This window comes from Vigna unguiculata, chromosome 7 (assembly GCF_004118075.2).
Source record: "Vigna unguiculata cultivar IT97K-499-35 chromosome 7, ASM411807v1, whole genome shotgun sequence".
Lineage (NCBI taxonomy): Eukaryota > Viridiplantae > Streptophyta > Magnoliopsida > Fabales > Fabaceae > Vigna > Vigna unguiculata.
In genome coordinates this window covers 23,309,996-23,333,597 of record NC_040285.1, presented here as the reverse complement: position 1 = coordinate 23,333,597, position 23,602 = coordinate 23,309,996, and the positions used below count along the sequence as shown (strand labels likewise).

The 23,602-nt window shown below is 33.2% G+C and overlaps 2 protein-coding genes across 2 annotated transcripts; both read left to right on the top strand.

Moving 5' to 3' along the window:
• The first annotated feature begins 7,995 nt into the window (after positions 1-7,995).
• Positions 7,996-15,587, top strand: LOC114191628 (proline-rich receptor-like protein kinase PERK3). The gene is made up of 8 exons (XM_028080925.1): positions 7,996-8,263; positions 8,351-8,677; positions 9,009-9,383; positions 12,927-13,136; positions 13,846-14,217; positions 14,330-14,573; positions 14,658-14,805; positions 14,902-15,587. The coding sequence occupies exons 1-8, from the start codon at positions 8,230-8,232 to the stop codon at positions 15,277-15,279; spliced, it is 2,088 nt and encodes a 695-aa protein (XP_027936726.1). The 5' UTR covers positions 7,996-8,229; the 3' UTR covers positions 15,280-15,587.
• Positions 15,588-18,586: 2,999 nt separating this feature from the next.
• Positions 18,587-19,156, top strand: LOC114191317. The gene has a single exon (XM_028080487.1). It carries the CDS (start codon positions 18,587-18,589, stop codon positions 19,154-19,156), a length of 570 nt encoding a protein of 189 aa, XP_027936288.1.
• Positions 19,157-23,602: the final 4,446 nt, after the last annotated feature.

The following is a 23,602-nucleotide window of genomic DNA, read 5'->3' as shown; positions in this document are numbered from 1 at the left end:
AAATTCTTTTCCCTTTTAAAATAGGTTTAAATCATTAGTTAATCTTTGTTTTTTTTTAATTCCAATTAGCCATTAGATTTTTTGTTTAGTCTTCATTGTTTAAGGTGTGTTGCAATTTAATCTTTTTCATTAGTACAGTATTATTGAAGTTAATTGATTTATCATGTGTTACCTCCAAATTTTTTTAATTTTTAATTTTTGAAAATAAAATTATGTCACGTATCAAATAAGGGATTCTGCCACGTGACAAATGTGAAAAATCTCAATTTAATAATTTAATTCATGTATTTGTTGTTTTGTTTTAATTGAGTCCAATTTTTTTTAACTATAACAATTTAGTCTCTTTTTAAATCGAAACCAAACTTGATTTTTATATAAATATTACAATGATATTTTTATTAAAATTGATATATTTAACAAGATTAAATTTATTTAAATTTATATTTTATATTAAACTTTATTAAAATTTTGTTTCAAATATTTTTATATAAAATAATTTCTACATAAATGTTAGCGTTGATTTAAAAATAATAACTTTATAAATTCAAATATAAAATTTTAAAACAGTTTTATAACAATTTAAAATAAATATATTTATTATTTAAATTTTAAAACAAAATTTAAATAAAATCTAATACAAAATATAAATTTAAATAAATTTAATTTTGTTAAAAATATCAATTATAATAAAAATATCTTCATATTTATATAAAAGTTAAATTTAGTTTTAATATGGATAGGAATGAAATTGTTCTACTTTAACTGAAATTAAAATTAATTAAGACAAAATAACAAATATAAAAATTAAATTAATATTTTTTACATAATATTTGTCTCAACAATAATACGTGATATTGTCATTATCACATCATGTTGTTTCTATCACGTGCAGGAACTTCTCATTTGACATGTTGTATTTTTTTTTTAATTAAAAAGATAAAAAAATTCAAAAAAAATCAGGAGTTGACATTCTATATATAAGTTAACATCATTAATATTGTACTAGAAAAAAGATCAAATTACAAAACATTTTAAAAAATAAGGCCAAATTAAAACTAAACAAAATCTAATGACCTTGTTAAAATTAAAAAAAATAAAAACAACCGAGAATTTAAATCTCTAAAATATGATTATGTTTTTGTTATCTGAGTAAACAAAATGGAAGCTGAAATTACACATGAAAACCGTATGTAGGTAGTGGAAACACCTCTACTTTCGTGCGTTTCAATAAAACATTTCTAATAGCATTTATGAAAAGTATAAAAATATTATAAGTAAACCAGATCCAGGTAACACATAAGTTAAAAAAATGATTTTTAATAAATTATAGTGGTTAAGAAATTTTATAAATTAGTTGACAAATAAATTCATTTTAATTAATAAAAAGTAAAATCTTTTTATATTTTGTTTTCTATAAATACTCGTAGAGAAGTTTATCTAAATATATTTAAATAAAATAATACATCAAATTTTGCCAATCTAAGATGTAAAAGAAGATGTTGTTATGGTTTAATCTCTTGAGTAGATATTAGTATTAGAAAAGAAAAAAATATAATACATGTTTAACATTACTTGAAAAAAAAATATTGGACCACATCTATAGAATATAAATGATTAAATTATTCCAAAAATTCAATATACTTGATGTGATGTGACCCACTCATATTCATTTCTTATATTAGATTTATTTGTCGACAAGTCACTTTTACGATCAACACCCAAATATAGAGTTATTTGATTCTCTAATCCAAGATCAATTATTTGTTATGTAGAAAAGTGTAGACTCTTCATTAAAAATGAAGTCTTGGTTAAGAATGTTAACGGGTGGACAGATTATGAATAGTAATTTTATTTTATTTTATTAATTGGATAAATATATGTTTCGTATTCGTATTTTATATTTGTTGGATATTCGTTATGCAGGTATTTACATTATTTTTTAATATTCACGTCATGAGTATTTACAAAATAATAAAAATAAAATTTTAAAAATATATTTTAATTGTAAATTCAAATAAAATACAATACATAAATCATTTTTTTTTATTTTTTTAAATTTAAATTAGAGTATACCGGGTACGAGTATTATGAGTACGAGTATCTATGCATACGAGTATCCATGAGTACGAATACTATGATACTCGTACACACCCCGTGTATCCGCCCCGTCAACATGCGGGTATTAAAAATACTCGTACCCGTTATCCGCAGATATTCATTTACAATATTCATTTCCTACCTATTGCGGGTTTTATCCACAGATACCAAGAATAAATTTTTTGACATCCTTAATCTTGGTACATATTTCACTTTAAAGATTTATTTAAAATATTTTCCTTCCCAAACATACATATCCTCCTTAGAAAGTGTGATATTACTATTAGATCTCCCATTTCGATAATATTTGTATATAATATATATTTTTTCCTTATCAAATGGTTTGATGGTAATATACTAATATCTCCATTTCATAATCCTTCTAAATGTTTGTTTGTCTTTTATAGATAATGGAATCTTATGCAATATGTGGCCCTATCCAAACTTACATCTTGGTGAGGCAATTTGTATATGTTCATCTCCCAATTAATAAACATAAAAGCCCTAAAACACGTTTATTCCAATTTCTCCAAAATCAAAATTGGCCATCATTTGTATGATTAGGAGAACTTTGTCCCACCATTGACGCCTCTATCAGCTATTCTACCTCAATCACAATCTCTGTCATCAAACTTTGGGAGGCCTCAGTTTCAAACCCAAAGCACTCACTTTTGGAATTGAAAAAGAAACAGCAACTGTTTTTGTTTTCGAGATGAAAAGGAGTCTTTGAAGATCCATTTTGTTTGCAATATCTGCAATTAGACCAAATCCATTAATTCCTTTTGCATTAGCGATAGCTCCCACTTGTCTTGCTAAAGAGTTTGTGGTGCATTTGGGTCCAAATTTTCGCATAGAGATTGTTGACAGTGTCTTCTTTATTTTTTCAAAATAATTTGTTTCGAGACTTGTTTTAACTACAACAATAGATATTTGTAATATTGTAAATTACTGTTATATTTTATAATGCTATATTTTAGTATTTAATTTATTGTTATCCATTTTAAAATATTTAAATTCAGAATTTTCAAAAGTTTTTCATTTATTCTTTGTTACTTCATGCTACATTAAGTAAACAAAATAAAAAAGTTAATAACAAGATATACAAAGTAATTTACCAATTTTTTTATATAAATTAATTCATAACTTATTATTGAATATTTCATGTAAATATTTTCTCAAGTACAATTTCAACCGCCACAAGCATTTTGACCAGATAGAGCACACTCATATTTGTTGAGAAAAAAACAAACACTATCATTGATAACTCCGTTTGAAAAGACTAATTTGTGTTTGGGTTGAAAAGACTACTTTTAAAATCTCAGTGAAATCCTCAAAATTATATATTAATAAAAAAGAGATATTTCATACATTTATATATTTTAAATAGAAAAATAATATTAATAATAGTGATTAGATTAAAAAATAATAAACAATTACATAGTGGTATTTTTAATATTTGGATACTTTATTTTTATTTTTGTAATTTTAAAATATAACTAAGTTAAATATAAATATAGAATGTTTATACTGAAAGAAATAATATATTTATATATTGTCATAAATATTATGGTTTTTAAGTATTATTAAGAGTAAAGTACAGACATCAAATATGTACAAAAATTATAATATATATATATATATATAATATTATATAATTACTTTGATGGAGAATATATTAAAGTTAATCGACAAGTTTGTTTGTGTATTTTTATATCTGTTTAATAAAATAAAACATATTTATTTGTGTCTATTTAATTACTTATTTTGAAATGATTTTATTCATCTTAATAACAAATTCTATTGACTTTTTTAATCGGTGATTATTTTAAAATGTTTTCAGTTTAAACAAACTACTCTAGTATTTTTAGTATCGCCTATACTTTGAATGATCTTAAAATAAAATATTTACTAAAATTACAAAAATATACTTTGAATTTTATTTTTTATTTTAAATTACTAAGAAATATTGGAAAAGCACTGGTTGAATTTAATTGTTACATTAAAAATAAAATTGGTATTTTGTCGCGTTATCTAATTAAAAAATATTAATATAAATTAATAAAGTGTGCCTTTCAAAATCCAAATATTTTTTTTTTGTTACAAAATACTAACGGTATTTTTAATCATGTGCCTGAGTACTTTATTAACCTTGAACACACATTAACCTGCGCAATTAACCTTCTAAAAACGAAATTATCACAAAGGTGATAAAATAATTGGACACGCTTATGTATCACTCTAATAACTTCAAATCAAGTAATCAATCCGCAACTTGAAACGAAAAAACATTCTTAAAAGAAATGATTTAAATTAGAAATGAAAAAAAATGGATCATATACGTATAAAATACAACATAAACAATACCGTTAACAAAAAATGACATCATCTCAACATATGTAAATCGTGTCAGTCCAATATAATAAGTTAAAAGATAATTGATTAACCATTAGAGGGTAGATGCCATGTAAAGATTAAAACATCTAAATTCCCCTAGATTAAATATTATGTATTCGATATATGCCTATTCAGGTTGATCCATACGAATAATATAAATATACACTATTGTCAAGATATAATTGTTTACTCATTAATTGTTACAATTATTCCATATTGTGTATTACTAACTTAAGCGTCATTATAAATATGTTATTACTCTGAACAATTGTGTTGGAGATAAAGTAGCACTAGTGAATTAGATAAATTAATTAATTAGTTACTTGATATTAACATTTTTAATAATTTTAATCCACTCAACAAAATTTCACCCATTCTAATTCATTACCAACTTTTTTTTAATGTAGGCAAAATAAAACTACCTTGTGAGGCTCACTTTTTGTGTATCTTAAGTTACGGTCCCGGCTTGGTGAGTCAGTCCACGTTGCCTCACCTCTAGTTCCCACATTAGTTTCATGTTTAGTTCCTTTGTTCCTCCAAAAGCACAGCTCTCACTCTTGCTCCTTTTTGAAAACAGAAGCTTTGTTAGGGCTTGAACCACGTTCTCCTCCGAACTAGCTGAGCTCATTTTTCCTCCATGTAAGTTGAACCTCAACTCCTACTTTCTCTTTTTTTTGCTCTTTTTCTCTAGTTCTGTCATGAGTTCTTCCTAAAACCTCACCTTCGTACTGGTATTCATGTTTTTCAGCCCTTTGGTTTGTTCTTGGAGTTGTGGTGCTCCTTCTGTTAGGTGGTTATCCTCCTTAAGTTTAGCCCCACTCAAAGGTAAGGGAAACTGGAACTCTTAAATGTTTTTCGAACCATATGACTGTTTTGGGTTTTAAATCGCATTTTATTTGTTGAATGATGCTTGTAATTGTGTGAGAATGAACTGGATGTGTTTGGTTTTACTTTCCTGGTTTGCATGCGTGAGTAGGGGGAGAAACCTAATATTCTCGCCCAAGCAAACAAGCCTCGCCTAAGCGAGAGTATCAAAGTTTTACCTAGGTTTTACTTCGAGTTGCCGCTCAGGCGGCGAACTTCTATTTTGAGCGAAGAGTAATCTCGCTCACGCGAGAACTCATGAAACCTCTCAGTGCTCCTTGTTTGCAATCTCGCCTAGGCGAGAGTTTTTAGCTTGAGTGAGAGGCTCTTGTCGCTTGAGCGAGATTGACAACAATTTGGTTTTGAATTATTTGGTTGCTTCCATGATTGATTGATTTACTCCTTAAAGCTTAAAGTATGATACCATGTATGTTTAATGCGATGTAATGAGACTAAAATTGATGTGTTGGTATGAAATGAGACATGACTTGGTTGGTTGGCTATGCATTAACATGAGATTTTAATGCTTGAGATGACATGTGGAATGTTGTTGGTAAAAGGGTTTCATGAGAAGCTTTTGATGATGGTGTGGTTAGTGTATGCCTTAATATAGGAGATGTCTAGATAAAGGAAGGTATCCTGAACTCTAATAATCGTTTACACTCATGTAGAGTAGAATGAATTATGTTGTGAGAGTGACAAGAGGTCCTAATCTTAGGAGGTGTTTGAGCCTAAGACAAAATGAGATTAAGCTTGTCCGTGGTTGGCTGATAACCCCTTGTGTCTAGACTCTGCACAATTTAGAAACCATCATAGGTGCATACTTCCTTTAGAATTCTATGTCACGCGCATAATCCAAATAATTGAGTCAAGAGTCTGATTGTTTGCTATCACATGTTTTGGGTGTTTACTGCTTTGATTGTTTATAACTTGTTCTAACATTTGGTTGCTCAGTATCATGTTAAAAATATTTTAGTCTAGCTTACCTTTCCCTTTTGATGTATGTCTTCTGTTTGGCTTTTCCTTTTTGTAATGATCACCAAACTTTTGGTATGAGCAGGTGTGAAAATTCCTGACGGTCGCAATGATGATGGACATGCTATAGTGTAGTTCGACCAAGTGTTGGTTTAGGCTCACTGCTGAGCCCTTTTGAAGTATTGTGTTATATGTAAATCTTTGCTCTATGAGCAAATCTTTTGTTAAACCGTTGCACTTTTAAGTCATGTTTCTTGGCATTATTTTGTGCATTGGTACTCATAATTCAGTATATTATGATGACTGTAATAGCTAATCCTCTATACTTTTTGTCTTGTGCTCTATTTTATTTTATAATCTTGCACCATTTTATTTAGTAGAGTTATTATATTTAAACGGAATGTCATACCTTACCTTCTATTACAAGAAACAAATATTAAATTGTAAAGACTATTAAAATGAGAAATAATTAGTTGGCTTTAAATAGCGATATCATGAACTAAATCTTATTTTAGACGTATTCTTAACATTGCATATTTTAAGAAGTTATTTAATAGCATCACTTCAATGAATGAATTTTAATAATGGAAATTACTTATCTTATTAATTAACGACCCAACAAATCTTATATGGCTGTTTCATTAACATGCTACACAAAATTTAATGATACGAAAACATTAACAATTAAAACATTTAAAAGTGGTTGTTAGATTCTCATATTTGGAAGGAAATAAAACACCTATTAATTTGTTACTTTCTATGTAGGATATAAGGTATTATGTTTTCTAAATAAGTTGTTTTTGATTTTGAAGACAAGTTTTTAAAATATATTTTGCAAAACAAGTTTTAAGAATGTATTGTTTTATTTTTAAACAAGTGTGAAAAAATTATTGAATTATTTTTTATCCATTCAATATTAGTAGTCTTTCCATATTAAAGTAGTAGATGATTTTATTCCAATTTTTTATAAATAGATTGAATATATTAATTTTAGACGAACGAGATAAATAATAAATAGATTATTTCCACATTCCTAATATAAATCACTTTTATTTTCCTAAAATATGTCCCCTCAAATATTATTTTAACTCGTTTATGTGCTAATTATTACTTGTACTGGAAAAATATACTGTACTTACATATACCTTAAGGTATTTACAAAATTTTAGCCGGCAAACAATTTAAATATTTTATTTAGGAAATATTTAATTTTATATTAAATACAAAGATAATTAAACAAAAATAAATAGCTTGAAGTTATAACACACTAAACATTTCGTTTGATTTAACATTTATTTTAGTTAATAAAAAAAAGTGTTATAAAGGCGTTGTTTAAACGTTGAAAAACAAAAGAAAGTTTTTTTAATTAGTTAAAAAATAAAGCAATTGTCAACTATACTCAGAAAATAAATTTACCAATATTCTTAAAACGTTTTATAGTAAAACTTGTGCGAAAAAAAAAACAAAAAAACTCCTCAAAATACATAGAAGAGACGTGATGAGGCTTCTTATCACTGCACTTATGTAGTGTTTGAAGAGAAGCTACCTGTCCTTATAACTTCTTACCGTTAGTTTACCGTTAATGTCATTCTTTTTCCGTTAACGGTGACCACCACCTTTGGGTGGGACCCACAACAATTAATTAACAACTCCTTCCACACTAAAAAAACCCACACGAAATAACACCGTCGTTCACCCACACCCATTTTTTCCCCAAACCTTCTCCCTCAGGCCACCGGCAAGTAACCAGTGAGTAACCGGTAACAGTGACACCTCCGATTCAGCTCAGTCATGCGCACCTTCTTCACTCGGGGTCCCACTTCACTCCCCCAGCTCAATTTCCACCGTTGATTTATCGCAACCCTGTAGATCTGATCTGGACCGTTCCCGGCGTCGCCGATGTCGCTGGTCACCGGTTCCACCTCTTCAACCGGTAATGATAGGTTTTTGTGTGCGGACCAATATTGAGTTTTTTTTTTTTGTTAGGTTGGGTTTGTTTGACATTTGGCAAATAATGCAGGTGGGTTTAAATGGTTGCTTGGGTTGTTATCTTGCACGGTGTGGTTTGTGGTTGAGTATGGTGAATGTGGTAGAACACTGCAACAGCAAACACCTTCTTTATCTCCAGCTGCTCTTCCACATGTTGTTGATGGTGATCTGCCACTATTGGCAAATGCTTTTGGGTTGAAGCATTTGCCTGCACCAATTCCATCACGTGCCAATTTCACCAAAGGAAGAGTACAGTTAGAACCTCCGGGTTCTGCGTTTAAGAATATTGCCCCTGTGCATCCCATTGCCGATGCAATTCCTGCTCTCGCTCAACCACCACTGTCCCCTTATGTTTCCGGTAATTCGAGCAAAATTGTTTTCTAATGGAGTTAAGTTAACCCTAATTTCAGTCCTGAACTTGTAAAGTGCTGTCACGGAATCTCTGTTAGGAGCTATAATTATAGCAAGTTATAAAGTTTAGGAACTAATGATAGTGAGTTGTACATTCCAGAGACTAAAATGATAAGAATTTTTGTTTCAAAGATTTGAAATTGATAATTTTCTGATTCTTCTGAGGGGCTAAATGGGAGTTCACTTGAAATTGGTTTTCTTGTGCTACTGTCTGTTACTTGGAATGTGTTTTTTAAATTTCTAATTGCTGGATTAATTTGATTATAAAACACGAACAGATTGTTGCAGACAAGACATGGTGTGGAAACGAGGCAGTGAGGTTTGCCAATGTGCTTATCCCATAAAGCTAGACTTGCTTCTTTTGAATGTCTCTCTAAACCCTGACTGGAATGTTGTTTTTCTCAATGATTTGGCCACCCAACTTGAGCTGCAAACTACCCAAATTGAAATTATTAAATTTTACCTACTGAGCTTGTCGACATTGAATATATCGATGGATATCACTCCAAATAAAGGGATCAGTTTCTCGGCCAGTGAAGCCGCTAAAATAAATTCGTCGCTTTCATTGCATAAGGTTCAACTAGACAGCAGATATGTGGGCAACTACAGTGTCCTCAATTTAACCTGGTTTAAAGCTCCACCTCCTTCTCAAGGTATCTAAAATCATTGAACCTGTCGTTACTAATCATTATGCTTTGGTGTTGTTGATAATTGGAACTAACACAGTGAAATAAAAAAACCACATATAATGTTTATTTGAAACCTTTTAAAATGTGTAAATCTTACTGTCTTGACTACTTCCATTTAATTGTTTTAATTTCACGTCCTTTTTTTAATGTTTTTGCTAAGTGGTAGGGAAGGAAGAGAGATATTTTGATGTTATAAGGAATAATATATTGATGACAGGTGACACGGTAGACCTAACAAACTTTGTTAGGATAGACTCTAATATTATCTTAGAAATTGAAGTTTAAGTTTAACTATATCTCATACCTGTAGACATAACAAATTTTGTTAGGATAGACTCTAATATTATCTTAGAAATTGAAGTTTAAGTTTAGCTATGCCTCACAAAATTAGTTTACAAAGTATAGTTTCCACCCATTATATATTAAAATTTGGTTATATCTCTAGTAGATATTAGATCTCCTACATGTACCAACAAACATAAATCATGTAACTTTGATACTTATGAAAGTGTTATTCAACATTGTGAAATGTTAATTGAGATAGTTCCTTGTATGTTGTTACTAAGTCATAACATCAAACTGTTTTAGCTCTGCTTGCTTGTGGTTTTTGTTAGGATCTCATATCAATTATAGATATGTATGACTTAGGGTTTGTAAGATTTGGACTATCTTCACTAAAGGGTTTTGAGAGAGAGAATGCATAAGCAACATTGTGTTGACTGTATTATTATAAAAGCAGTACAACCCTTTATCACTTTGTCTCTCTACCATTTGTTTGAACTTTCAAAATACCTCCAGAACTTCACTCTTCCTCTTGAGTAAGTATGACCATGCCTTTCTAGTCCAATCATCAATGAAAAACACAGTATCTACTACCTCCTGGAGTCTTCATTTGTATGGGTCCGCATACATATGAGTTCATAATCTCCAGCCTTTCTGATGTTTTATGAGGTAAACAACTTTGAAAACTGCCTCTGGTTTGCTTGCATTGGACACACTCTTGACACACTGTCTCTAGGATATTAACCACTAGTAAGCCTTTGACCATTGTGCGTTGGATTAGCTGAAACAAATCCCTGAAATTTAGGTGCCCAAGACGCAAATGCCACAACCACTCTACTTCTTTCTCTATTGTAGAAAAACATTGATGCTTCACGACTTTCATCACTACACGAAAGGTCCTATTTTTGGACAAGTTTGCTTTAATAACCAATCTCTTACTTTGGTCAAATATGCTAAGGCTATTGTCTTCCATCTTCATCACAAACCCCTTTTGCAAAAGTTGACCCAAACTTAGTAGATTGGTTTTTAGCCCTGGCACATATAGCACTTCTTCAATCACCACTTCTCTACTATCTGTGTCTCGAAGAACAATTCTGCCAGACCCTTCTACCATTAAACTCCTATCATCAGCAAACTTGATCTTTCCATTAACCATTTCCTCCATATTTACGAACCACTCTTTCTTCCCAGTCATATGGGTCAAACAAACCACGATGCATCCTCTGACTCATCTTCATTCGTTCTTGCCATCAACATCATTGCTTCAGAATCAGATGTGCTGTCTTGTGCCAAATGAGCTTGGTTCTTAGGTTTGTTGTTTGCACCCTCACCCTTCCAACACTCCTTAGCAAAGTGCCCATACTTCTGGCAGTTGAAACACTTGACTTTCTTCTTATCGAATTTCCACTCCTTCTCTCCATCAGAGTTAACAACAGCCTTCGGATTATTGCGATTTCCAGACTTAGCCACACCTTCGTTCTTTTGTTCTTGTGAGTTTTTATGCTTAGAATTGCTCTTGCCTGACTTCTTGAACATTTTTCCTTTTCCTTTGTATGATGAACGAGCCTGCAAGACTTGCTCTTAGCAGACTTGACGCTCATTCATTTTGTATTCATGTGACTCCAATGAATGTTGCAGCTCATCAATCTCCATAATTTCCAAATCACGCGTTTCCTCAATAGCAACAACCACGTGATCGAACCTTGGTGGTAGGGTTCTCAAGATCTTGTCCACAATACTTTGATCTGAGATGGTACTCTTGCAAGCCCACATTGCATTGACATGTTCTTGAATCTTGTCGAAGTAATCTATCACGGTTTCACTTTCATCCATGGTCAGAAACTCAAACTGCCGCCACATTATTTGCTATCTTACCTTTTTGTTCTTGTCCCCTTCACCATAAGTCTTGACCAAAATCTCCCAAGCTTCCTTAGCAATGGCTGCCTTTGAAATCTTGTTAAAGATCTTTGGCGTTACACATTGATAGATAAGGTATCTGGCCTTACTATCCAACTTCAGTTGTGCCTTGTGATTCTTTTTTTCTTCCTTTGTGGCCTTCAAACTCAACTCTGCCACGCCTTCAGTCACCACTTCTGCAACATCTTGGAAGTTGAAGATGGCTTGCATCTTAATGCGCCAATCATCAAACACCTTGCCATCAAAGATCGGCACCGACCCTTGCATCATCCCTCCGAACCCAGCCATGTCTTCGTTCTTGATTCAGAATCTTGAACCTTCGTTAACTTCTCACGGTACCCAAGATTTCAAGACGAAATTCTCCCACGTTCTTTACTGAAACACGTGCTTCATGCACTACCCGTGGACCGCCCTATGCTCTTGATACCATAAAGGGTTTTGAGAGAGAGAATGCATAAACAATGTTTTGTTGACTGTATTAATATAAAAGTAGTACAACCCTTTATATAGGGGTTAAAAAGAGTAACCATGCTAACAAAAAGAAATGGAATAGAGCCTATATCTATTACATGGCAGTTTCTGCTTTTGGCTCAACTACAAAATATACCACATTCACCTCATAAATTAGTTTTGGAGGTTGAGTTAGACCTAGCCAAAATTTAAGATGGTATTAAAACTTATCATAGATTTTGTATCAGGCAACCCTCAACTGTCCAAAATACTTGTCTCTGTGGCTTTTCTACTATAAAAGAGTCTTACAATATCCATGCTTTAGATGTCTTATCCTATGCATGAGGAGGGTATGCTACGATCCCTATTGACTATAGATACAACCAATTGTCCCTTTGGCTTTCCCACTATAAACAAAGTCTTTTAATATTGATGCTTTAGATGTACAATCCTTGGTAGTGCGTGCTAAGAGATCCCTATTGACTATAGATAAAACCAAAATATAGTTGAAACAAACCCAAATCCAAGAGTATGCATCTGTGATTCCACAACTACTACACTTCAATGCATGTGTTAGCCTTTCTCGTTGGCTTGTTGCCTCATTTTTGTATAACTTCAATGAGTTATATCTAACTTTGTAGTAAATTGTCCAATGTTCCTTCTCTGGTCTCTCAAAGATTTAGAGGATGTACTCAACTAATCTATTGTGGTACCAGATTTTTTGTAGTTTCTGAATTTAATCCTTTGGAAGAGGAACTTCAAACAACCGTCTCTTCGTGGGCCTTAAAGGATGCGTGAATAATGAAATTAGTGCATTGTATGTATAATATATTAACATATATTTGGATTCTAATGCAGCTCCTACAATTGCTACATCACCAACGAAAGCTCCTCACAGGCAAGCACCTCCAACTACATTATCGAGTACTTCTGACAGGGCAAAGCATTCAAACTTGCCTCTTATTCTTGGAATTGTGACTGGCGTACTCTTCATTTCCATTGTATGTGTACTTATACTTTGCTTATGCACGATGCGGCCAAAACCAAAAACACCTCCCACAGAAACTGGTAAATATTTCTATTTCTAACTCCTGTTATTTTTCTTTTTTCATTCCTGTAACAGCATATTAAAGGTCAAAGCTGTTATTGATTATGCTTGGTGACCTTTTTATATTTGGATGTTGTGAAGGCAATAAGTATATCAACTAGAAGAGGGCAACATGGGATCCCTTAAACAAAATTTTTCTCATGACACAGAAATAAGGAGAGAAGAAGTTCCCTGAGCTAATTAATGGCAATTGTTCATTACGAGTATTTTCAGAGTGGTTTATTAGTTGCATGACAAAATATTCACTGGAATTCAATATGGATGTGTATATTGTAAATTGTGATCATTAATTGTGAAAATTAATATAGTTTACAATTTTTTCAACTGAAGGAAGAATTTTATGCTCTTGACACAGTGAAGGCTGCCAATTTTTCACATAGTTATAAGTCTGTTTGGTGGAAAACAGCGAAGGCCACATTTTACCTTATTGAGATACATAAATTCTTTAGGATTTCAACCCAACGTGAGTTTACTTTTTCAGCTATTAAAAGGTAGAAATGCTTGTGATTCAATTTGTATACGTAGTCTATATGGAGAAATCAGATGTCCATTCATGAATTCAGACTGAAGGGAAAATACAGAAACTTGTGGCGCTCTTATCTGTTTATTATTTTCGTGTTAGTCTTTTGTCTTCTAGGTTTGCTACTAAGTTTGCTCTCTTTTCTACAGAAAAGCCAAGGACTGAAAACACAGTTCCAGCTGTTGGGTCTCTTCCCCATCCAACCAGTACACGCTTTATTGCTTATGAAGAACTGAAAGAAGCTACCAATAATTTTGAATTAGCAAGTGTACTTGGAGAAGGAGGTTTTGGTAGAGTTTTTAAAGGTGTCTTGAATGATGGAACTGCTGTTGCAATTAAGAGGCTTACTAGTGGAGGGCAACAGGGTGACAAAGAATTTTTGGTTGAAGTTGAGATGCTTAGTCGGCTGCATCATCGTAACCTTGTAAAACTAGTGGGATACTATAGTAATCGTGACTCATCACAAAATCTACTTTGCTATGAGCTTGTTCCGAATGGAAGTTTAGAGGCTTGGCTTCATGGTAATATAGCTTCTCATATCAGCTTTGTCGTCTTGTACGTGTTTTTTACAACAGTGTTGTTTCTGAAACTATTATATTATGCTTAATTGAAACTGGCCCTGACTTGTCCTAGGTCCCCTGGGAATAAATTGCCCTTTGGATTGGGACACTAGAATGAAGATTGCCCTTGATGCTGCAAGAGGACTTGCATACCTGCACGAAGATTCACAGCCTTGTGTTATACACAGAGATTTCAAGGCATCCAACATATTACTTGAGAACAACTTTAATGCTAAAGTTGCAGATTTTGGTCTAGCTAAACAGGCACCTGAAGGCAGGGCCAATTATCTATCTACTCGAGTCATGGGCACATTTGGGTTAGTCTCATTCTATTCTTTCTTGTATTATACTAATTATTTCCATTTAATTTAGTTTTAAGATGAAATCAAATTTTTATGTAGGTATGTAGCTCCTGAGTATGCTATGACTGGGCATCTTCTTGTTAAAAGTGACGTTTATAGTTATGGGGTTGTCTTGCTGGAACTGTTGACCGGAAGGAAACCAGTGGATATGTCACAGCCAACTGGACAAGAGAACCTTGTTACATGGGTTAGACTCATACCTTGGCATTCCCTCGCTGAGTTCAAAATTTTCATTTGGAGTTTTATGTTGATTATACACTAATTACGTGGTTATCCCTTTCAGGCAAGACCTATTCTTAGGGATAAGGATCGATTGGAAGAACTTGCTGATCCAAGGCTTGGGGGAAGGTATCCAAAAGAAGATTTTGTACGTGTTTGCACTATTGCTGCAGCCTGTGTTGCTCCTGAAGCAAGCCAACGACCTACAATGGGTGAAGTGGTACAGTCACTTAAAATGGTGCAGCGGATCACAGAAAGTCATGATCCTGTGTTAACCTCATCAATCACACGACCCAACATGAGACAGTCTTCTACCACGTATGAGTCTGATGGGACTTCTTCAATGTTTTCTTCGGGTCCTTACTCTGGTCTAAGTGCCTTTGACCATGACAACATTTCGAGGACGGCTGTTTTCTCGGAAGATCTTCATGAAGGACGATGAAAATGCTTGGAAGAACAAGCTAACCATGAATGTGTACCCCAAGGTTTTCACACCATGATTTTTGAGAAGTTTTCTTTCCCATAGCTGAAGGTGGAAAACATAACTGGTGGTGTTGTTGCTGATTAGAGAGGATTCTTTCTTTTGCCATCCTCCTCGGTAAACCACCATCCTTTCCTCCCCTACGAGACAGTGTTTTCACGTGTGGATGAATTTTGTATATATGTGTAATCTAGATTGTTTTTACAGATTGGCATCAAAAGCCTTTTTAATTATAAATATATATATCCGCATAGCTTCACTGTGATCAATTCTCGTAGTATATTGTAGTAGCCACTGAGAGGGCATAGTATCGATCCCATGAAAGTTTGGGTGAATTTCCTCGTACAGTTTCGTGAACTCTAAGTGGCACCATGAGCGTCAGTTTTCTGCATTAGCTGCGATTTGTGTATGTTTGTTTACTTTCCAGTGAGAGGAAAACATGGGGCGAATCATGGGTCGATTTCAAGTTTATTTTGGATTTCTGTCAATTTCCTTCCGCTTCAACTCTGGCGACATAGTTTGAGTTACATCAGATATCAATCAAATTGTTACCTTTTGCCGAGAAGAAGAAAACAGAATGGCTTTGGCCTCATCTTCATCATCCCTTATCACGATCAAGGTCAAACGTCACATTTTCGAGCTCTCAAGGAAATCTGTCATTGTTTGAAATTGTGGCAAGCCAATTGCGTCCCCAATAGCGATGATTTGTAACATCAATAGTGGGAGGAAGAAAAAGGAGCTTAAGCTTCCGGAGTGCCCTAATGCGAATTAATTGGATCAAGTTCTCCAAACTCTTTCTTCTTTTCCCCTATTATGTTCATCGCTACGGTTAGGAGTCTGGAGGAGAAATTGGGCCAGGCTGTGATGGGAACGCTTTTCTCCTTCAGGCACGACGGGAAGGTGGAGCTCTACTGCAATGTTGGCGACGTTGCATTGGACGTTGGGCCGGACACAGTACGAGGAGAAGGTGGTGGTCTAGAGCAGTATGACGGTGTTGTTTCACTACTTTTGTGTGGCCCTACGATGGGGCTTGGGGGAGGTTGTTTCACCGAGCAAAAGCGAGTTCCTTAGAGAGAAGACTTCCAAAACGATGTTAATATCAATTCAAGAGAATGGACACATTAAACATTACGGATTGAATTCATGATAAAAAGAAAATTAAAGATCAAATTGAATAAACCTCCAGATATGACTTCAAGTCTTAAAAAAGACTTAATTAAATTTCAAGTCTCTTATAAATGTGTGTATTTTAATTGAGTTCCTTTTGTTGTTTTATTGAATAATCAAAACTTTATATTTTTCAATTGAGTTAAGTCACTCAATTAATCAACAAAATTAGAACCGAGTATTATAGAGGCACAATTAAAAATGCACACATCTATGAAGGATTTAAAACTTAATTAAGTTTTAAAAATATAAATAAATAATATAATGGTGATTAACTATGGAATAACTATTTTGTGAAATTAAAAAAAATATTAAGAAATTACTTAAAAGTTGAAAGTTAATTATATATATATATATATATATATATATATTCATATATCAATTAAAAAAAATTAAAGTATAATAAAAAATTACAAATAAAAAAAGTAAGAACTAGACGTTAAATTTGCAAATATAAAACACATTTTAAATTGCATTTCATATTTTTTATCCATGTTTCAAATATATTAAATATCAATATAATTTGATAATTTAAAAAGTAGGTTTACCTTATTTCCTTAAATTAATACCATGTATAGAGTAAGCAAGTTTTGAACAAATCATAATTGATTATTGGTAGAGGCATAATCTATTATGGTCAATTACATAATCAGTTAAAAATCTAATATTGATAACATGCATGTACACATAATTTGATTATGTGAATCATTTGTTTGTGCTTAACACTCTTGTAAGTGGATCTTCAACATGTATGTCTAGACAAAATACATATAACAATTTGTTAAAAGAAAGGCATAATGAATTTCATAATATCAATCTTGTCTTTCTTTCGTTGCTGTGAGTGGACAGTGGCCGAAATTGAAAGATATAATTGTGTTGAATACCACCCGAGGTATTTGCATCTTTGCACATAACCATTTAATACTTTGAAAATTCAAAAAACTTTTACTCCCATTTAATACTATTTTTTTAGTATCTTTTATTTTATTTTCTCTTTGTAAATACAAAAGTTTATTTTTCTTAGGACTATTTCATTTTTATAATAGACTGTCAAATGGTAATTATTGATGTCATATAATTTTTTTAAGCAATTATCCAAACGTGAAGAATACGCCTCCTATCCTTTCTCAATGGTACATCAATGGATCTAAGCCGATTATTAACCACTTCTCTCGTGAATTTGGCCTCAAAATTTTTGTTTTAGTTTAAATTATTAAGTAGGCCTTTGAAGTTTTGTCAAGCTTTTAAACAAAGTTTCTACAATTCTATAATTTTGTAATTAAATTTTTATTGATGTACCACTTTTATATATAATTTAAAAATGTAAATAATACTTTTTTTTTTCATTATTATCACTCTGTGTCAAATATAAATACTAGCATAATATTATAATAATTTACATTAAAACAAAGTCGATATAAACATTTCTTGAGTTTAAAAGATGGACATTGTGTTCCCATTGTACTGCTATCACGAAGCTAAATGTTATAATGATTACTTAGTGTAGTTATCAGTCATGATCTCCCATTATGATATGTTTAACAACTTTTATATTTTATAAAATCATCTAATAATTACATATATTATTATTCTGTTTCAATTTTTCATTATATTTATTATTGATATAATATTTTATCATTTTGAAAGAGAAAATTGAGAGGGGAATTAGGGTGTCGACGCCAGAATGTCACACAACACAAGTAGTGTTTAAGGAATTTTTTGCAATGTTAGTGATTAGATATTTAATTAAAAGGTTTTGAACTGTATATAATTAAAAAAAAAATTAAAAGCATAATTAAAAGTTTGGTAAACCGAAGTCTATGGGCAAATTTAGTTACTATTCAAGCCCTAATTTAGGGTCCGTTTAGAAGGAAACATACGAAAATCATAAGTTGATTAGTGCATATAGGTGAGTTTTACGGGGTGAGCCGGTGGTTTTGTGTGGAGAAGAAGGCAAATGATGGAAAACATGAGCTATAAAAGCCCGTCCATACCTGGAACAAAATGCAACCCGATTTGATCCGTTGTCTCTTTCTCCAAGAAGAAGAAGACGCTTCTCTACCCTAAGAAGAAGACGCACTTCTATCAAGGAGGAGAGACAATGGATCAGTTCAGATTCAATAAAACCCTTATCCTCATCGGAGCACTCTCTTGCCTCCTCCTATCCACCGCCGCCTCCGCCCGCCACCTTCTAGCCGCACCTGTCCCCCTTGAGCTTACACAATTCTGCAGCGGCACCGATAACCCGGCGCTCTGTGTGGATACCATCGCCCCCGTCCTCGCCGGTAACTTCGACCCCGTGAGAGCAGTGGAGGGCGAGATCAACGCCACCCTCCAGAAGGCCAGCGAGATCGCCGCTTCCATCTCCAAGCAGTTGGAAGATCCCGCCACCGCAAAGGAGGCCTTGGACGCACTCAACATCTGCAAGACTCAGTACGATGACATGTTGGACAGCATAAAGGAAGCTTTGAATATGGTGGTTCAAATGAACGTGATGGAGGCTTATCGCAAAATGAGCGCCGTGATTTCTTACAAATCCAGCTGCGACGACGCTTACACCGAGTCTCCCGGCGTCGAAATGCCCTTCCGCCAGGAGGCCACCACGCTCTTCCAGTTGAGTGGCAATTGCGTCACCGTCCTCAACACCATCGTTAAAACTACCACGGTGTAATCACACATGCATGCGTCATGCAAGCATTGTTTATTAGAGAGTATCTTCTTTGAGGGGTATAGGGTTTTATATATATTTATTTATTGGTTATTTGTATGAATCTGATCGAAATCAAGTTCGATCGAGGGTTGCCCTACATGTATATATGTTCACCAGTTTTGGGTAACATATCAATCAATAAATTCCTTTACCATCAAACTCACTTTTTCTTCCCTTCAACGCGCTACACATATAATCTCTTCTCTCACCAAACTAATATCAGTAGGAAAATATCAAATGACTACTAATTTTTACTATTTTCCTTACCACCTTATGTGCACATTCTATTATATTTTCTTTTTTGAATTTAATTAAAAGCTGAACAATGTGGCAGATGAAAGTGCGAGTTCATTTTCGTGCGTGGGTCAAAAAATTCTCACTCTCTCACGTTACCCAATTCTTTGAAATATTTTGAAACATAATCCTTTTTCTTTTCACTCCTCCAACAAATTCCCACTCTCTCACCTTTACCCCATTCTCTTTCTAACATAACCCCTTTCTCTCTTCACTCTAAAAAATTCCCAAACCTTTCACGCTTCCATTTAGAAATCTCACCCTATTCCATTTGTTGTAAACTAAGTATTGGTTTCCATTGTAGAAACTGCAGCTGGAAAAATAATTCCCTTCCAAACTTGGTGGACTTTCCAAATCTGTTGGAAAAATGAACTTAAAAGGCAAATTTTTTTCCAAATTGAACTTAAACCTCGTTTACAACCACATTGATGGGTGAATTATTGGTGTGCATAAGCTGTGGTCCAGCAAGTTTGGGAGGCAATTGTGTATGCAGTTGCACTTTTTAAATCTGTTTTTTAAAATTGTCCAAAAAATCGTTGGTGGATTACACCTTATTTAGTCTTAGGTTCCAAGTTAATTTTTAAAATATGTGTCAGGAAAGTTTTCCCGCAAATGCAGAAATAGTTGGTTTAGAACAAACAGGGTGTGCATAGCCTAAGGTCCACCAAGTTTTTGAGGGAATTCCGTATCCAACTACACTTTCCAAATCTGTTTTATGTTTTGTTCATAAGGTGACTTTTGGGTTACTAGTTAATTGGTTTTAGGTTGCAAGTTAAATTTAAAAATGGACGAGGGAAGTTCATTCATAAATGCACAAATAGTTGGTTTAGACCAAATGCGATGGGGTATGTTATTCGTGTGCACAGGCTGAAGTCGACCAAGTTTGGGAGGTAATTGTGTATCTAACTACACTATCCAAATATGTTATTTTATCTTTGTTCATAAAATCCTTGGTGGGTTACAACTTAATATGTCTTGGGTTGCAAGTTAAATTTAAAAATTGGCGAGGGAAGTTCACCCACAAATGCACAAATAGTTGGTTTAGAACAAATGAGATGAGGTTTTTGGTGTGCACAACTTAGGGTCCACCAAGTTTAGGAGGCAATTGTGTGTGCAGTTGCACTTTCCAAATCTGTTGTCTTACTTTTGTCCAAAAATTCGTTGACAAGTTACAACTTAATTAGTTTTGGCTTGCAATCTAATACATGGTTTAGAACAAATGGGATAGGTGTGTTGTTGGTGTGCACAATCGGGGGTCCACCAAGTTTTGAAGGAAATTTTGTATCCACTTGCACTATCTGTTATGACCTTTTGTTCAAAAAGTCGGTTGTGGATTACAACTTAATTGGTCTTGGGTTGCAAGCTAATTATCCACATGGGTCAGGAAAGTTTTCCCACAATGGAAACCAATACTTGGTTTACAACAAATGGGATGGGTTTGTTATTGGTGTGCACAGCCTGGGGTCCACCAAGTTTGGGAGGGAATTCTGTATCCACCTGCACTATCCAAATTTGTTATTTTACTTCTGTCCAAAAAGTCGTTGGTGGGTTACAACTTAATTGGTCTTGGGTCTTAAGCTAATTACCCATATGGGTCAGGAAAGTTTTCCCACAACGGAACCAATACTTGGTTTACAACAAATGGGATGAGATGTGTTATTGGTGTGGAGAGCCTGGGTCCACCAAGTTTAGGAGAGAATTCTTTTTCCAGTTGTAGTTTCCACAATGGAAACCAATACTTGGTTTATAACAAATGGGATGGGGGTGGGGTTCCTAAATGGAAGCGTGAGAGGTTTGGGAATTTTTTAGAGTGAAGAGAAAAGGGGTTCTGTTAGAAAGAGAATGGGGTAAGGGTGAGAGAGTGTGAATTTTTCGGAGTGAAAAGAAAAGGGTTCTATTTCAAAATGTTTCAAAGAATGAGATAAGGTGAGAGAGTGAGAATTTTTCAACCCATGCGCGAAAGTGAGCTCCCACTTTCATCTGCCACATTTTTCAGCTTTTAATTAAATTCAAAAAAGAAAATAAAATGGAATGTGCCAGGACACGTAAGGTGGTAAGAGAAGTAGTACAAATTAGTAGTCATTTGATCATTTTTCATATCAGTATTACATTTGATTAAAATAAACCCCAAGATTGAAATATCATCACATTATAATTTTAATATATTGCTTTTGCAATAATCTATTACATATTAAAAAAAAGGCTTAAATACCTTTTTGGTCCTCATTTTCGTAGTGTTTGTTGCGAATGGTCCTCATTTTCACAGAATGTTTAAAATGGTCCTCATTTTTACCGAATGTTTAGAATGATCCTCATTTTCGCAATTCGTGTTTTATTTGGTCCTTTTCTGTAACGCCGTTTAAATCATTAACGGAGCATTGTACATGTGGCACGATTTGTATTAGGGTGTATTACATGTACTGTACAGGTGGCTTAATTAGATATTTGAGGATAAATAAGTGAGCTAGGGTTTTGGTAGGGAATGTTTGGGCAGTTGGTGAGTTTTGGCAATCTTGTTCCTCCATTCCCAATTGGTATTGCTGCAATCTTCTTCTTCCTGCAATCCCATTATATAGGTATGTTACGGTCCCAATCTTCTTCCTTTACCTCTGGTTGTAATCGTTGGAGGCAATCGTGTTGTATCACTTTGTGCACAATTGGTGGTTCAACGAGAAACGAATTAACCCCGATTTGTAGTTGTAGAGAGATGGCTGCTTTGAGGATGACAAGAACTCTAAAGCTTCACTCATATTGTTGACAATTGTGTCGCATATGGCTCGACCACTAAATCTAGATTTGGACCAGAACCTGCATAAATAATAGTGTCAGTATTGATATCAGGTATTTGTACAAAAATCAGGTATTTGTATAGAAATCAGGTATTTGTATAGTAGCTATACCTTGGAGGTATAGCAATAAGGTATCTGCAAGCATCAATATTTAACTCTTTAATTGTTAACATCACTCTTTCCCAAACTGCTGGGTGTGTGCTCCTAGCAGCCTTCCACATGAGCATCTTTAATTTTTGGCCAGAGAATCTTTTTGTATTAACTATTTGATTTATATCCTTTCTGAATTACCATGTGTTGTATCTATAAATAAGACTTTTTCTATCAATAATAAGACACACAGACAGTGGCGGAGCACTGTTAGGGCAGGGAGGGGCCATGCATAATCAATCAATTACATAATCAATCAATAATCTAATATTAATAACATGCATGTACACATAATTTGATTATGTGAATCATGTGTTTGTGTTTAACACTGTTGTAAGTGATCTTCAACATGTATGTCTAGACAAAATACACATAACAAGTTGTTAAAAGAAAGGCATAATTGATAATGAGTTGAGGCATAATGAATTTCATAATCAATCTTGTCTTTCTTTCGTTGTTGTGAGTGGACAGTGGCCAAAACAGAAAGATATAATTCTGCTGAAGACTGGAGCAAATGTGTAGAACACGTAATGTCACTGTCTTTATGTTATTCTCTCAACACTCAAAAGGGATACCTCCTTCTCACCCGAGGTATTTTCATCTTTGCACATAACCATTTAATACTTTGACATTCAAAAAAACTTTTACTCCCATTTAATACTATTTTTTACTATCTTTTATTTTATTTTCTCTTTGTAAATACAAAAGTTTATTTTTGTTAGGACTAGTTATTTTTATAATAGACTGTCAAATGGTAACTATTGATGTCAAATAATTTTTTACTAACCAATTATCTAAACGTGAAGAGTACGCCTCCTATTCTTTCTCAATGGTACATCAATGGATCTAAGCCGATTATTAACCACTTCTCTCGTGAATTTGGCCTCAAAATTTTTGTTTTAGTTTAAATTATTAAGTAGGCCTTTGAAGTTTTGTCAAGCTTTTAACAAAGTTTCTACAATTCTATAATTTTGTAATTAAATTTTTATTGATGCACCACTTTTATATATAATATAAAAATGTAAATAATGCTTTTTTTCATTATTTCACCCTGTGTCAAATATAAATACTAGCATAATATTATAATAATTTACATTAAAACAAAGTCGATAAAAACATTTCTTGAGTTTAAAAGATGGACATTGTGTTCCCATTGTACTGCTATCACGAAGCT

Coding starts and splice junctions, on each gene's coding strand:
- LOC114191628 (XM_028080925.1), top strand. CDS start 8,230: ATGTCGCTGGTCACCGGTTCCACCTCTTCAACCG. Junction 8,678..9,008: donor ACTGTCCCCTTATGTTTCCG/GTAATTCGAGCA, acceptor AAACACGAACAG/ATTGTTGCAGACAAGACATG. Junction 13,137..13,845: donor AACACCTCCCACAGAAACTG/GTAAATATTTCT, acceptor TCTTTTCTACAG/AAAAGCCAAGGACTGAAAAC.
- LOC114191317 (XM_028080487.1), top strand. CDS start 18,587: ATGGATCAGTTCAGATTCAATAAAACCCTTATCCTCATCGGAGCACTC.